Raw genomic sequence first — 16,148 nt, forward strand, 5'->3', positions numbered from 1 at the left:
CTGACTGAACTGATGATTAGCCATTGGTCAGATTTTAAGAGGTGACCTCGGCCTGTTTCAGTATCAGTTTCTGGCCAATTTGATTGGATAACCAGGCTATTATTTAAACAATAGACCTTTCTTCTGTCTGTAAACATTGGCGCCATTTATGCCGCAAGCGCATAAATTGAAGCCGTGGTTGGCAACATATTTTTCCAAAATAATAATTAAAAAAAGTCCCCATAACGCCCTCAATACAAAGTAAAAAGGCATGTTTAAGAATTATGTTGTGGCTTTGTTGACAATGTTGTATTTCCATCAATCAAATAATGTTTTGGTTATCTGTAATAACTCTTCTTCATCTTTGCAGTGTTGGACCTTCCGTAGTTTTGCAACCCGTGGTTGGACGTGTATATTTTTGATTACATTTTTTTTTTACTCCAATGATTAGCCTAGTGCGGGACTCAAGAATGTTGCAACCTGACGCCACTTCAGCGGTTGTGTACAAAGTCTATGGAGAGGCCAGACAATTTTTTAAGAATTTCCTAACAAAATTAGAAATGTTTCTCAGTCCCAGATTAATGCCGTCTTATCGTCCGTGATTTTTGCAATTACTGACCTTTATTAAAAGTGTTGTCAGGTTGCAACCATTTACAAGTAAGTGCGCCCTCTTTCGACTACGTTTTCGTCAGGAAACAGTCGTCGAAGATATTTAAGATGGCGACTTCCATACGCAAGCTGGCGAAACTGCGGAGTGACCACGTGGGAGAGGACGATTCAGACGAATTCGATTCCAGTTCGGCGGAAGAAAGCGAGGATTCCGATGCTGAGGTTTATATTTATTAATAAATTACCTTTGTTTGCGAAAGAATGTCGTTTTTGGATCAAAGATTTCGGGGAATATTCGAAATATTTTTTTGTCCATGATGTGCATTATTTACCTTAACCAGTAGCGGTATTACGTAATGTATGATTTTTCATGTCTTTGGATCTGCGCTGTCGGTCGGTCGATTGCACACTGTGCTACCACGCAGTATGCCTATGGTTGATTGCACAAACATGATCAGTTGATGTTGTTTAAAATCCACTGCCACTGAAAAACACTCACTCAGTAACTGTGTTCAGTGTCATGCCGGTAACGGTAAACCCCGGTAACTACTAAAAGAGCTAAATTGCCTAAAAAAAGGAGTAATTGCAGAATACCCGCCACTCAAAAATACACCCCTAAATTCTCTGGCTACGAGGTTGGAATCACTGGAAAAGAAACAATTTAATTTCAAGTCCATTGCCAGCTATGCGGAGTGGGGGCCCCCTACTCCTAGAACTATGGTAGTGGAGCCTCATAGATTTAGAACCCCGCAAAATTGTTGTCAGCACAAAACACTAATTAAGTACAAAAACGTCCATCAAAATGCAGAAATTTCCCACAGAACCGCTGCACAGTTTGCCCCCAAACTCTGTACTACACCTCATGACATACTCACAAAATATGCGCAGAACAAACATCGCTGGATTTTGTCGTTTTTTGGCTAAAATGATGAAATATATGCCCTTTCCGCACTGACATGACTGAGCCAACCTGACACTTGAAACGTGCACGCATATGATCGAGCGATGATTTTCGGAGCGCGCCGCGGGGGGTACGGTACAAGCGAAATGATAGTATGCGCATGCCTACAAGTGCGTGTACCGTACCCCCCGCAGCGGGCTCCAAACGAACCAAAAATCATCGCTCGATCATATGCGTGCACGTTTCAAGTGTCAGGTTGGCTCAGTGCGGAAAGAGCATATTTTTCATCATTTTAGCCAAAAAACAACAAAATCCAACGATGTTTGTTCTGCACATATTTTGTGAGTATGTCATGAGGTGTAGTACAGTGTTTGGGGGCAAACTGTGCAGCGGTTCTGTGGGAAATTTCTGCATTTTGATGGACGTTTTTGTACTTAATTAGTGTGTTGTGCTGACAACAATTTTGCGGGGTTCTAAATCTATGAGGCTCCACTACCATAGTTTTAGGAGTAGGGGCCCCCTTGAGAACGAAGCAACACAAAAGTAATGGGAGTTGCTGAAAAAATTTAAGTCCAAACCAACTACCCTGTTGCCGGCTGCCCGGATATGGAGTGGGAGTGAAGTGGAGCATGACTGCATGACGCATAGTACATACATGTAGCGCTGAGAACGTTTATTGAGGGCATTCAACCGTGACTCCGTAGCCGGCTACAAGGTGCATAGATTGAGTGGCGGGGTATTCTGCAATTGTGCCCTAAAAAAAATCGGGGACCAGTTCACGGTCAAATATACACTGCCATAATTCAACCATGGAGAAATAAGTATGATTCAACTGATCAGGTAGCCAAGAAACTGCTGACTGCTGTATCAGTTGATTGGTAGTTGTGCTGGAACTTGGAAGGCAGGTAATGCAGCCTTGCAAGATCTTGCACGATTGATCTATCATTCAAGCAAACCCATGCCTGCAAGGTCACTATTGAGTTGACAAACATGCTTGAAATCGACATACCAAAAACCAAGTTATATTAGGCGAAGTAAAAAGAAAACCAAGTTTCTCGTCCCCGCCCGCTTCCTTTTTGGAGGCCGCCTGGATTTTTTAATTATTTTTGAAAAATGTAGTAGAAAAACAATGAAAAAGTCTACAAATTCATCGAAAAATAAATACCAATACCAATACAACTCTAAATGACACTGTAAATATGTTCAGTTCTCTTGTCCAACTTGTCTTTCATCTTTAAAAGTTTCTTTGAACAGTGGAACACCAACGGTTGCAGGAAATTTTGAAAAGGCGGTCATCTTGGAAAAAATAAATAAATAAACAAAAAGCCCCGCTTCCTCCCTTTTTAAAAAAAACCCGGACGAGAAACTTTTTTTTTTACTCGGCCTTAACTATGAATACTTACCTTTTTTATAAATGCATTCCTCCACAGTTGCAGAAAGCATTTGCAAAAGGACAGCTGAAGCCTGGTCTAAATGTCGTGACCCACGGACCAAAGAAATGTATCAATGACGTGGTAAGGCAGCAACAAACAGGGTGAAAATTGGATCGTAGGGGCGGTTGTGGCATTGAGTCCACAGATGAAAATGTCTTCGGAAAGAACGTTGCAACCATATGCCACTTTCTTTTCGTATATGATGTATCATCTCAGTAAAAGTCAGTCATTGCAAACATTGTTATAAAGACATGAATCTGGGACTGAGAAACATTTCCAATTTTTTTAGGAAATACTTAAACATTTTGGAATGAAGTTTGCACCTGACACTGCTTTTTCTTCATATATTATCTCAATGAAGGTCAGTCATTGCAAAAATGATGATAGGAATCTGTGACTGAGAAATATTTCCACTTTTGTTAGGAAATACTTAGACAATTTTCTTGACTCTCCATAGACTTTGTACACAGCCGCTGAAGTAGCATCAGGTTGCAACGTTCTTTCCAACATTTTCTTGACTCTCCTTAGATTTTGTACACGACCACTGAAGTGGCATCTGGATAAATTACCTTTCCACTTCTTTTATTATTTCCTGACATTCTTTCCATGTCCGTTTACAAGCACATGCGTCTTCATCAGCTGTTGTGTGTTACCATTCAGCACTCCAGACTAAAGAACCCTCCAGTTTCATGAAAAAGCATGTTAGAATGAAATAAGGAGATTCTTGGATGTCCATGCCAACCTATATATTTGGGGAAGGGGGGGGGGGAATTGAAAGATGCTGACAATCTGGCATGGTAAAATGCAAAAAAAATTTGAAGGGGGGGGAACTCTGTTTTCTATCTATCATAATAATTGAAGGATCCTTTAATGGGATATTAGACTACAGGGTGAGTAAAATAAAACGAAACCCAAATGTCGGGACTATTGTTTTAGTGAAGTGCTTCATGTAGCACTTTGAAAATGTAGGATATGAAAGACCCAATTCATAAGCTTTCTTTTAGTACAAGAATCATTCAAATCACTCATGTACTTTTCAAGTTACGGAATTTTAAACACAACCACCGTTTTAAAGTTCTGTCCACGGATCATAAAAAAGGTGTGCGTTCTTTCAGCAAAACGAAAACAATTCACACACATCCCTATGTGATTTGTTTTCGTTTTGCTGAAAGAACACTGCACTTTTTTTGTGATCCGTGGACAGGACCTTAAAACGGTGGTTGTGTTTAAAATTCCGTAACTTGAAAAGTACATGAGTGATTTGAATGATTCTTGTACTACAACAAAGTTTATGAATTGGGCTTTCATATCCTATATTTTGAAAGTGCTACATGCAGAACTTCACTAAAACAATAGTCCCGACATTTAGGTTTTGTTGTTTTTTTACTCACCCTGTATAGCTTTGATTTAAAACAATTTGAGTTCTTTCCTTCTGTAGTTTAATTAAAAAATAGAAAACCGATATTTTTCTTTGGGGGGGGGGCGGTAGATTACCCCCTTGGAACCCTTTCTGATAATTTGAACCTCTTATCGTACAAATGCAGTCGGGGATTAAGGAGGCCCTCGCTGAGCTTCAGAAGGATCTTCCGTGGATCGAGAGGCTTGACATGGTCAGCGAGGACGTCAGAACAAGCTCCGCAGACAAAGAAGAAGAAGAAGAACAGTTGAAGAAGATGACTTCAGCTGACGATGTACACAATGACTTCAAACGAGAGATGAAATTGTGAGTGAGGTCTGCAATTTGTGATTCAAAAAGATATTGTGGTACAATTTGCAGGCACAAAACATCAAGGCCTGAAAATTTAATTTTGGGTTTACTCTTCATTCACATTATTTCCATCAGCTAAGATCGATGAAAAAAATGATGCACCATTCTGGAAAAACTGTGCAGACATGGCAAAAATAAATCATTTTGTCAATATTGGATTTTGACCTTCACCGATGTATTTTTATTAGCACTGTATGTATACTGTCAGTGTTGCCCCCGAGTGATTGTGAGAAAAAATCGCTTGTGCGGGACTCGAACCCACGACCTCCTGCTTACTAGCGCAGACGTCATACCAATCAAGTACCGAGCTTGCCGGGGTCGGCTGGCTGGATCGAATCTGATATAGCATTTCTGCTTCCACCAGCTGTACAGAAATGTCCCCAACCTTTTATTTTGTCTAGAGCTATGATTTTAAATTCCCCCAAACATGAATAAATTTACTATTGATACCACTGCTTGACAACAATGTTTCACAGTTTCACCGTTCATGACAACTTGTGCATTGAGTGCTAAAGCATATTTGATTATTATTTGGTCCGTTGATTTTGCCAGCTATCGCCAGGGTCAGGCAGCAGCTCTTGAAGCGATCCCTCGTCTACAGAAACTCGGTCTGCCCACGAAGAGACCTGAAGACTACTTTGCAGAGATGGCCAAGACTGATGAACACATGAGAAAGGTAAAAGTGTCTAGAATAGATTGCAGGCAAAAAAATATGGTTGAGCATAGTTTGACTATCTTCGCTCGAACCATTGACTAAAGTTGAATTAGTCTGGTTGATTATTGATTATTCGGGACGAGCCTAATTAGGTTTGTCACATTGTTGGTTAAAGGCATATTAGGATCATTTGCATTTATCTCAAATGTTACCTACTAAATTATCATTTAAAAGGCGTACTTGGATTAATGATCGTACTGATACTAAACACCCCGTGAAATTATTCTGGCTTGCTGTCATTTAGAAGAAATCAAGAAATGTAGGTGATTTCCACAATCAGGCAATTGACTGATCGTTGCAAATCAAGAGTTCTATTGACGAATCGTGTTTCGTGACCAACCAGGTTGAGCATGGTTTTTCACTGTTTTTTCAAAAATTGCAATATCTACTGAGCTGAAACTTCAACGGGTTAGGTTTTGAACATTCTTCTTTGGAGTTTGAGTGATGTTATTATTGGAAATGATGAACAAAATGCATTAACAAAACAAATGATGCTAGATGCCTTCAAACCAGCTGCGGGCATAATATTACAAAGCAAGGAGCCAGGACCTTGTGTTTGATGAATATGATAACGGGTGAATGTTCCCTAGCATAATCACCTCAACGCTCTCAATCTGTTTCTTTTGGCAGGTCCGGAAGAGACTCATAGGCAAGCAGTTGACCATAGAGAGATCTGAGAAGGCCAAGAAATTACGAGAACTGAAGAAGTTCGGTAAAAAGGTGAGTATATTGATGTGTGAACATTTGGCTTAGATTTTCCCATTCATATTTGTGTGCTTTCTGGAAGGGGAAGTGCGGGGAAGTGCAAACAAGGCAAGCGTATATTTGTTATCGTCTGGTTGGTTTTTTTTTCTTCACAGGACCACTTGGTTCTGTTGATGCGTGTGGTTCTGTCCATGTCCATGTTTAAGTATATATATTTTAGTTAAGCATAAATCATTTTCAGGAAAGACTTTTTTGGTTAGATGGACGTTGGAGCTGTCCATTTTCGAATAATCCAGTATTTGATAACTCGACACTGCATTTGAGTGAATATTAAAAAACTTCCCAATCAAGTTTTACACATGCCAGCTGCAACTGCGTGCTCCGCCAGGCAAATGCTGCTCGCAAAGTGTGCTGGTTACATTTTGCATGCAGCAATCAGTAGCATCGGCCGCTAGAGAGTTTTGCAGTGTTTCATAATTGTTAAGAGCTTTAACCCGCTAAAAGGATGGGAACAATGAACCACCGTCGACAAAAAAATTACCTTGGACAAAAGTGGCATCTGACAAAGCATCACAACTTCACGATTAAACTAACATTGCAGTCGTGTTTGTACGTGCGTGGATTTTTTTGGAATATTCGATCAGGCAAAAAGCTATTCAAATATTCGGTTAATGATCGAATATTCAAATATTCAGTGTATTCAGGACAGCCCTAACGGAAATAATCATTGTTAGGCCTATATTTTAAATAACTTTGTTGGAAAGTTAGCCCACTGTATTTTACATTTGAAAGGCCTATATATTGTTAATGTGGTTGTCTATTTCTAGATTCAACACGAGGTGCTCCTTAAGCGACAAAAAGAGAAGAAAGAATTGATGGAATCCGTCAAGAAATTCAGAAGAGGTAAAAATGTGAAACACATCTTATGGAATAAGAGGATCATCACCTAGTGACTGAAAGTCCGCAAAGTGTTTCCTGAAATTTTAAGCTTGCACAGTACTTGTGTAATTTTCCAAAATGTTTATCTTTTTCATAATTCGTGGATATCATCAATCTCCTTGAGATAGGCTGCCCCAAACAAAAGAAAACTGATGTCAAATTTGACTTACTTGCTTATGGCGACTCTGAAGGTCTGACTCCAGTGATAGATCTCCAAACCACTCTATCCATCATACAGGTCTTGATGTCTTGCCCAGTTAAGCCCGTAAGCCCGTAATTTGACTGAAAATGGCTTTTAACCCCAAAACGTGAAACTGTAGATTTGACAGTGTGTGTAACATGCAATTGCAATAAAGTATGTTGCCCATGGACAGCAGTTATGGTTCCCTAGCTTTCCTCCAGTGCCTATTCTGAAGCTACTTCCACAGTGTCTACCAAAAGCCGCATCCGAAATCCAAATTACTTGGCTTGAAATTACACACGCGCCTATGGTAAGCAGCTGCAGCCACTTCCTATAGACTTGTGTACTACTGCTAGCCATAGCCAGGTAGATGCAGCCTTAGTCTGACATTAAGTCTATTTCTATTCCCCTTTCTGTATAGGCAAGAAGGATGCTCTAGACATCTTAGAAGATCTCGATAGAAAACCAGGGAGCAGCAAGATTGGAAAACGAGGAGTTCCAGATGAACACTCGGTCAAGAAATTTGGGTAAGCAATCAATGTCTGGCATCACAAAATGAGCTTTAAAATCAGATTTTTTAAAAATTGAGATATTTGCATATCTGGGGCGGATTGCAATAAACGCGGTCTTAGTCGGCTGGCTAAACCAGTCCGATTTTAGCCGGCTATTGTTTTTAGACGGTCTTGGTTAAGACACCAAACTTAGCCCATTGCAATAAGCTGGTCTTTAATAAGCCCGCTTAGAGTAATGATTCACAAACAAACATTCCATGGTTACGGGCGAATACTGGAGAGACTGCACAATTATTTTTTTTTAGGTTTGTGTGATTCATATCATGCAAAGTCAAATGTCAATTCCGAAATTTTATGTTCAGAAAATTGTATTTGCAGTACAACTCAGTGTCATTACATTTTTCCAGAAGATCCCTTCTATCTCAGTGAATTTTCCTTCCAAGCAGTGTTCTGTTATTTTAAGATTGAATTATCAAACACTCATCAACTTAAAAAAAAAAAAATTTGGGAAAGAATAATTCAACACACCAATGATTTCCAAAAATCCTAACTATAGACCGTTTTAAGCCAGCCCAACCCAGGCTAATTATTTTAAGACTGTCTTAATACTTAAACTGTGTCATTGCAATGGTCTAACTTACAGACTGACTGACAGCCAGAGCTTTTAGACTGTCTAATGCGCATAGCCAGCTTTAAGACCGGTTATTGCAATCCGCCCCTGCAGTAATGGAAATATAGACCACCAACTTTACTTGAGTGGTAAAACCGATTCTTGAGAAAATGGCATTTAAAAACCTTGAACCTGTGGAGAAAGGTAGCACAGGACTTGCAGATTAAGGTTCACTTGAAAACACCCCAAAAAAATTACCACCCCTTCAAATTTTGGCTTTTTCCCACTGTACTGCAAAATGACAATTTCCGACTTTTAGCTCATGGTGACAGGTCACAAATGCTTCTCATTCATTCATCTTGTAATAAATTATGGCTATTAATTATGAAACAAAAAAATTACACATTGCTGACGGGAAATGGATAAAACAAGAACGGTTTAAGAATTTGTTTAGAGGTAAATTTTCAATGTCTCTTAACTATGCGGTCAATCCAGTCAACGTCCTGCCTTTTGATTGCACCAATTTTTTTAAGCCTGTCCTTTTTTAATGAAAAATCTCAGAACAGCCTGAATGTTAAAGTAATATTTTCCTCCTGTGATGTTTTTCTTCCTTTCAGAAAAGGCAAAAAGCGGGAATACAGAGACAAGAAATTTGGCGAAGGTGGAAAGAAGAGAGGAACAAAGAGAAACACGAAAGAGAGCGCCTATGACGAAAGCCGCGGAAATACGTCCAAGAAAATCAGGGAACAGGGATCCACATTATTTAAGGTACAAGTTTTGTTTTACCCGAAGTCAGTCAGAGTTCCTAGCTTTACTTTAGGTTTGAGAAGTTGAAAGCATAAAATATCACATTGACTCATTTTATGGGCTTTACTTGTGCAGAATTGAGAATAAATTTGAGGATGGAAAATGTTATGTGGTTATTAATTTTACATTAAGAAACTATTTTGCATTCATTTGAATATTTAAGTTAAGAGTTTTATCAGTTTTAATGGACTTCTTGTTTTGAAGAAAGCAAATGAATGTTTCCATATATTTTGAATATTGAAGTTAGAAGTTTTATCAGTTTTAATGGACTTCTTGTTTTGAAGAAAGCCAATGAATGTTTCCATATTTTTGGAAATATTTATCACAGTGGAGTCTATTTACATAGATATTGATCATGTGAATTCTAACTCCGAGTTTATGAACTTGAAAATTGAGTTCCCATTTGTGGAATTTGGAGTGGTACATAAAGTCCTAAAGTCTGTTTGATAAGCGAATACAATGAAAAGTGTGAAATTTCATAATAAACTGAAAAATTTGTTTTTCAATCTACAGCCAGGTAAGAAGTATCAGGCACAAATGAAGAAACAAATGAAGCGTCCAGGAAAGGCACGTAGACAACAGGCAAATTCACGCAGGAAAAAGTGAGACAATCGTGAGACTACAAGCCAGGAACTCCAAAGATGACAGTGATAAAAGTGCGATGAACTTTGAATATGAACTTTGACCTTTGGTGTACTCCAGAAATGCTCTTTCTCTGCAGTGTTCCAACGAGCAGACTACAATGCAGTTCCAACGAGTAGACTCCATAAGCCATACATGTACATGACGTATTTACCTTCTATTCACTAACTTGGAATTTTGTTAGGAATGTTTTCTGAATCCTCCAAAAATTGAATTGGATTTGTGAGGCATCGAGTGTAGTCTTGGTTCCAAGACGTTCTTAGCGGTTAGGTGTTTTTTTGCACGCGCACAGGTTATTGGACTAAGCAGTGGTGAAGCGGGCACCTTTTATACACATGCCAAGAAGCTGCACGGTTCGTCGACAGAGTCAGGCTCGTGGATGGCCCTATGACCGGGAACATGCATGCTGTGAATTACCCCGCTAAGAACGTCTTGAACCAAGACTACATCAAGTTCTGTGTAAAAATAATCTCAAGTGATTATGGCTGGGCTCTATGTTCATCAATCCTTCAAAATACTCAAAATCTTCAAATTGATTTTAATGGTTACAGGACAAGTGAATCTAGCTTGCATGTACAGGCATCTTCAGTTGACAGTGTACATGTACATGAAGTGACGTCGTCTTGCATAGAGTTAGCATATAATTGACCTATCACCGTTTGCGAGTTAGCCACGCCACTAAGACAACCCTATGGAATTTGTGTACACAAAAGTTTTGTTTGTCTCAGATTTTGCGCGTTCCGCGTCCATTTGTATATCATTTTTATTGGACAATATTTCACAAGCTGCATTGACGCGATTCTAACACTATTCTACCGCGATAAGTCAATACAAAAAGGTTGAAGTGCCATTTTTAATTTTAATCTCCCCCTTGATAATGTGTCAATAAAGGATATTTGTAATTTTCAGTCTTTTCTCCTGCTGTGAAGTTAATAATTATTTCCATGAGTTGTTTGATTTCCAACAGACTGTTGACAAGAAAAGCCTTTCTAGTTTTATGTATAGGTTTTTCAAGTTGAATTTGCATGGAAATAAACTATAAGACGGGCTTTAGATGCGATTGCCACAGAAGCCAACTCTATGTTCTCGGTAAGGCCACACAAAAAAAGTCTCCGGTTTTTTTTTCTTCAAATGTCGGCCGATGACTGCAAATGGTGCCCGACTAAACTTAGTGCAAATAAGCTTATTCTCGATCGTAACCCCATCTAAAAACACATTAAAATTGTGCAGCAGCAGGATTCCAGTCAAACCAGTGAGCTTGGCACTTTTGAGACATCATCTTTCATTGAAAAAAAAACTGTTTCATTTTGCCGACGCGCACGCATACCAGAAACCGGAGACTTTTTTTTTTGGCCTAAGAGGAAAAATTCAATCAAGTTGTAAATTTAGGGAGTCAGTTTTGTTAAGGCCCCCCCCCCCCAAAAATGAAGAGAAACCAGAACGCACACAATATTTCATACAATTTAACCACAAAAAGCAAAATTTGAACCAATTTACTCCTTTTTATTTACAAAATCTTTACAAATACACAAATATTTTAAAAACTGTATACATGCTCTGCTCTAAATCCAAGATACTGACATGAAAATGCTATCCATACAGACAAGCCAGAACTTGTATTCATTAAAAATTGCCAAAAAAAGATGGCTTTACATTGGAATCAAAGATAAACTAGTGGAGCAACTCTGCTTATACATGTGTAATGCACCAATAATGTGAAACCAGACATCTTTGTACCCTCACGCATATGTATGTACAATGTACATGTACATCACATGACAATTGACTAATCTGGAAATCAGTGAAGATCTGTTACATCTTAAAGGCATGTCCCATGCATTCTTTATTTTAGGTGAACACTTATTTGTAAACCCTTTTGATCATGCGAGCACTGAATGCGCGCTCGCATAGCAACTGTGCACATGCACAAGCTGAAGAACGATGCCACATTCTCTTTGCATGTCGACACTCCAAAAATCTAAATACACATGTACAGTGAAATTTCCATAAGTCAAAACCTGTTAACTCAAAAACCCTTCTAGCTCAATGCAAAAACTCATTCCCGTCAATTGTTGAATAGAAAATCCATAGGATATCTCAAAACTCTGCTTAACCCAAAATTTGAGTCAATTCCCCAGAGTTTTGACCTATCGAGATTTCACTGTACTGTGTCCTTTAGATAGTGACACATTTGAAAAGGGCAACACATGCGCAGTGTACATGAAATTATAAACTGTAGCCACACACTGTAGCCAATAAGATATAGAGTTTGAGAAACAGCTCTCTTATTTTGAAATATGAGAAGGTATGGGGACCGGGGAAGGGTTATTGCAAGTTTTCCTGTTGTTCCTTCTGTCTCCACGCTGCATCCATGTATTTGGTGATCTCGGAATTCTGTCGTGGGAAGTGTAGTCTGCGGTCCTCTCGGTCCTGAGGTAGCTGGGGTAGAAAAATGACAAAAGGAATACAACATTAAAGGGAATGTACAACATTTGCTTCTGCTGCAGTTTTCATAAATAAATGAATTTTAAGGATAAGTATGTTATAGCAAATATTGTTCAACTGACTTGTTTCACGTTTTGGGCTTGTAGATGCTGGAAAAACAGAGAAAACCAATCATGTTCTTGTAGTCTGGTTCCCTGACCCCACTTAAGATGAAACAGAGCAATTCGTAGACTTTGGGGAATTGTAAGGTCAAAGAATCAGTCTAGCAGGCTTGTACCCCTTCACAGGTGTGTAATCAATTGCAAAGAAAATGCGGAATAGCTAAATATGAAAAACTAGGAGTAGTTTTTGAAAAAAGCAAGTTTTTTCAAACGCTGGTCAGCCGACCAGCGTTGGAAAAATACAGTTTTTCTTGAAAATGTCAGCACACCAGGAGCCACGATTTTACAGGATGCTTTAGACTGTCATTCCCTAACAATTCAGTAAGGTATTTCGTGATAATTTGATCATTTCGTTATTTGATGTTTGCAAATGTTGTATCTTCCCTTTAATCAGAAATCCCTGAGCATATCGGGTAGGAAGCGTCCTCCATCTGCCAAAATCACATTCTTTGAAACTCTTTGACAGTGTTGTAGTGGACACCATGACAAGACAGACACAAGACCAATTGTCGAGCAAGCACAAGACCATTCACAAGACCAGCCACAAGTTATAGGGCATGAACAATGGCAAAGGAATGCCTTTGTTGCAGTTCATTTGAATAGCTTGCGACTTCAATAAGCCATTTGTGTGTAACCTATACCCTTTGGGATTTACATTTGAAAAACGTCTGGTACAATAACTTGCTCAGAATGCTTGGCACATTTTAACTGTGAATTCTCCAGACCAAAGACACTGTTGCTAATCACATGATTCGGGGCAAGCTCTTGCATAGTTACGTAAGAGACGCTCAGCACCAATACATCGTTCACAATGGGTGAGAATGGCACAAAGACACCAGACCATGCCGGAGCTGGGGGTTGCTAGCATAAGGCTTGCCCCGAATCACGTGATATAGTAACAGTCTCTTTGGTCGGGAGAATGCTAGGTTAAAACGTGCAAAGCATTGTATTAAGTCAGCGTTCCAGATTTTATTCAAATTTAACACGCAAATGGCTTATTGAGACTAGAGGTCTTGTGGAGGTCTTGGGTGGGTCTTGTGGGGGTCTCGACTACAACATTTTTTTTTTTAACTTAGAGGGTGAACGGCTGTACAGTGCTACATTTCTTTACTTTTACCATGTGTCAGTGGGTGGAGGCAATTCAAATTTGGGTCAACTTCAGATTTCTTTGTTATATTTTTTTTTGAAAAGAGCTTCAGCGTACAGTCAGATCTAGTTATGTTCCAGAATGCAGCTTACCAGTGGGGTGTAGTACCAGCCAACTTCTTGGGCTTCGGTCTGTGGGAATTCAAACTTCTTCACTGGCTCCTGGTAAGATCGCTTGATGATTCGGAGAAAATGATCTGGAAACGGAAGATGTGTAACGCGTCATCAGAAGGGTTTAAACATTGGAAATATCAGAAATTTAAGAGAAAACAGACCACTCTTTCTTCCAAAGTCTAGACTATGCAGTGAACAGGAACCATTCTCTCCCAATGGGTTCTTGTTGATTGTCTTATCTCCGTCTTCCTTGGTCCTTGATGATACTTAAATGTTAACAAATGAACGTCGCATGGGGGCTCAAAATATAATGAGCCATCTTGTTCACAAGCAAATTTGTTCCAAAAGAACACACGTTTCTTTTTGCAAGTTACACATTAAAACGAATGTCAATCTCGATGAATTGAAAATGTGAATTTTCAATTGGCTGTGAACGTCCAGGAGCACGCATCATGGCCCAATGAGCAGGGACCATTACCAAAAAGTGCAATTTAATGCAAGCCCCACCACTTGGGATAGTGATTTGGCTGTATAGCGCCCTCGTTAAGTCATGCATAGAGCCAATAGACTCGTTCTTACCATCTTCTTCACCGTCAGCTGAGTCGTGTAGTGAGTTGGGCTTCCCCGTTAACGTGTACACTGTCAAGAGAGAAAAAAACATACAGGCAATCAAAATTTGATTTAAGTTTCCAAATTGATTTTGCACTGAACAAATGTCAGTACAAAAAAAAACATATTGGAAAGAACGTTGCATCCAGACGCCATTTCTTTGGTTGTGTACAAAGTCTATGGAGAGTGGAGTACATTTTCAAAGTATTTTCTAACAAAATTGGAAATGTTTCTCAGTCTCAGATTCATGTCTTAATTTCAACATTTTTGCAAAGACTGACCTTCATTGAGATAATATAAGATGAAACAAAGAGGTGTCACAATGCGACATTCATTCCAAAATATTTTGTTAGCCCGACTGAAATTACCAAAGTTTAATAAAGAAAGTACAATTTAATTTTCAAAGTTAAAGAAAGAAATCCTATAGCGTAATTTAATTACACTTGTTAAGTTTTACTGTAAAATGAGACGTGTGTGACAAAAGGTTATATAAAAGAGTGCCCTTTAATATAGTGACAGTGACCAGTGGTTCACGTTTTTCAATTTGAAAATTGTGGAGTTGAACTCTAGAAAAATAGCCACCCCTCCCCCCCCCCCCCCGGACCACCCAAATATAAAAGAAAAATACAGAATATTATATATACACCGTCACTACTTGTAACCAAGCCCATCTTCACTTAAAACTTATGCAGGTTAAGATAGCCTATCCCTTGATTAAGTAACTACGGAACATGGAGGAAGTACAAATTATCAGGAAACAGAATGCCAACACGTATAAAGCCAAGAAAGACATGGACTTACTTTTCTTGAACGGGTTGATGCTGTAGTTCGTGTACAACTTCTGAGTTTTGTTCTCCTTTTTTATCGTCTCACACAGGATGGCATTTTGATGGACGATGTTAATTGGCTCTTTCTCTTTCGTCTTCTGTCCTGCCGCTGCAGCCTGGGCCATTTTGTCTTGCTAAATGTGAACTTTGTCTCGATAAACGAACTCGATAATTTCAGCTACTGCGTGCGCGACTGCACCACAAAAAATACTGACGTTCTCCAACAGTACGGCGGCGCTAGCCCTACTACAGGATCTTTGGTGTACATGTACATCATGTACGTTGTATGCACGCACACAGCTGATACAGTAAACAATGGTTGCTATGGGGCGTCTATCGGTATGCATAATGCATGAGTCTCCGTGCAACATTTACATAAACCGTATGAATAAACCCGCATGCAATTTATTTTTGAAGATTTTAAAGTTTTTTTGGTTTTTTTTTTAAAAAGAAGTTTGCTCTTGTACAATATTTTAGGTCATAAAAATAATAATAACCATGTTGCGATGCACGAGAAAATGTAATTTTGTTAGTATAGAGGGCGCACTTTACGTAGGCGCGGTGAAGAACTACGAACAATAATAATTTATTAAAAACTTAGCGGCGTTTCATTTTTCTCGAGGAGTTCAAGATTTCCCAAGAGAGAGAGAGTATGATTCTAGCTTCTTTTATATAAGTCCCAACTTATCATTATTATTATTATTATGTAGTATGATTAGTATAGGCTTAATTAGATGGTATTTTCTAGGTTAAGCTATACATATATACATTTCATCATCTACTTTAATTTGCTAAAATATAACCGCCCCAAACCCACGACAGACCTTTTCAGTCTGTTGGATGATTTGCAGGTCTTTCTATGCCTGGCTAGTTCCTCTTCCAAACCGAGCTGTTTTTCCAAAAGAATAATTAAACATAATTACTTATTGGGAATCTAGTTTGGTGGGGTCCCGTCAATCGACCGCCAGCCCTCAGCTCAGTGGGGCCGGGGTCGATTTTCAACGTTTCACGGCCACATCATGTTTGAGCTCCAAAAAAAACCCCA

At 39.0% G+C, this 16,148-nt stretch overlaps 2 protein-coding genes across 2 annotated transcripts; one reads left to right on the forward strand and one right to left on the reverse strand.

The window, feature by feature from the left end:
* Nucleotides 1–637: 637 nt before the first annotated feature.
* LOC119738105 (probable rRNA-processing protein EBP2) lies at nucleotides 638–10,709 on the forward strand. The gene is made up of 9 exons (XM_038212845.1): nucleotides 638–810; nucleotides 2,920–3,003; nucleotides 4,467–4,645; nucleotides 5,243–5,366; nucleotides 6,036–6,125; nucleotides 6,938–7,013; nucleotides 7,652–7,757; nucleotides 8,970–9,120; nucleotides 9,673–10,709. The coding sequence occupies exons 1-9, from the start codon at nucleotides 697–699 to the stop codon at nucleotides 9,763–9,765; spliced, it is 1,017 nt and encodes a 338-aa protein (XP_038068773.1). The 5' UTR covers nucleotides 638–696; the 3' UTR covers nucleotides 9,766–10,709.
* A 574-nt stretch (nucleotides 10,710–11,283) lies between these two features.
* LOC119738296 (protein FAM183B-like) lies at nucleotides 11,284–15,391 on the reverse strand. Its single transcript, XM_038213138.1, has 4 exons — nucleotides 15,078–15,391; nucleotides 14,247–14,306; nucleotides 13,647–13,750; nucleotides 11,284–12,240 (listed from the first exon to the last, which is right to left on the reverse strand). Exons 1-4 carry the CDS (start codon nucleotides 15,226–15,228, stop codon nucleotides 12,127–12,129), a joined length of 429 nt encoding a protein of 142 aa, XP_038069066.1. The 5' UTR covers nucleotides 15,229–15,391; the 3' UTR covers nucleotides 11,284–12,126.
* Between the last annotated feature and the right edge of the window lie 757 nt (nucleotides 15,392–16,148).

Source organism: Patiria miniata, unplaced genomic scaffold (genome assembly GCF_015706575.1).
Source record: "Patiria miniata isolate m_02_andy unplaced genomic scaffold, ASM1570657v1 HiC_scaffold_3, whole genome shotgun sequence".
Taxonomy (NCBI): domain Eukaryota; kingdom Metazoa; phylum Echinodermata; class Asteroidea; order Valvatida; family Asterinidae; genus Patiria; species Patiria miniata.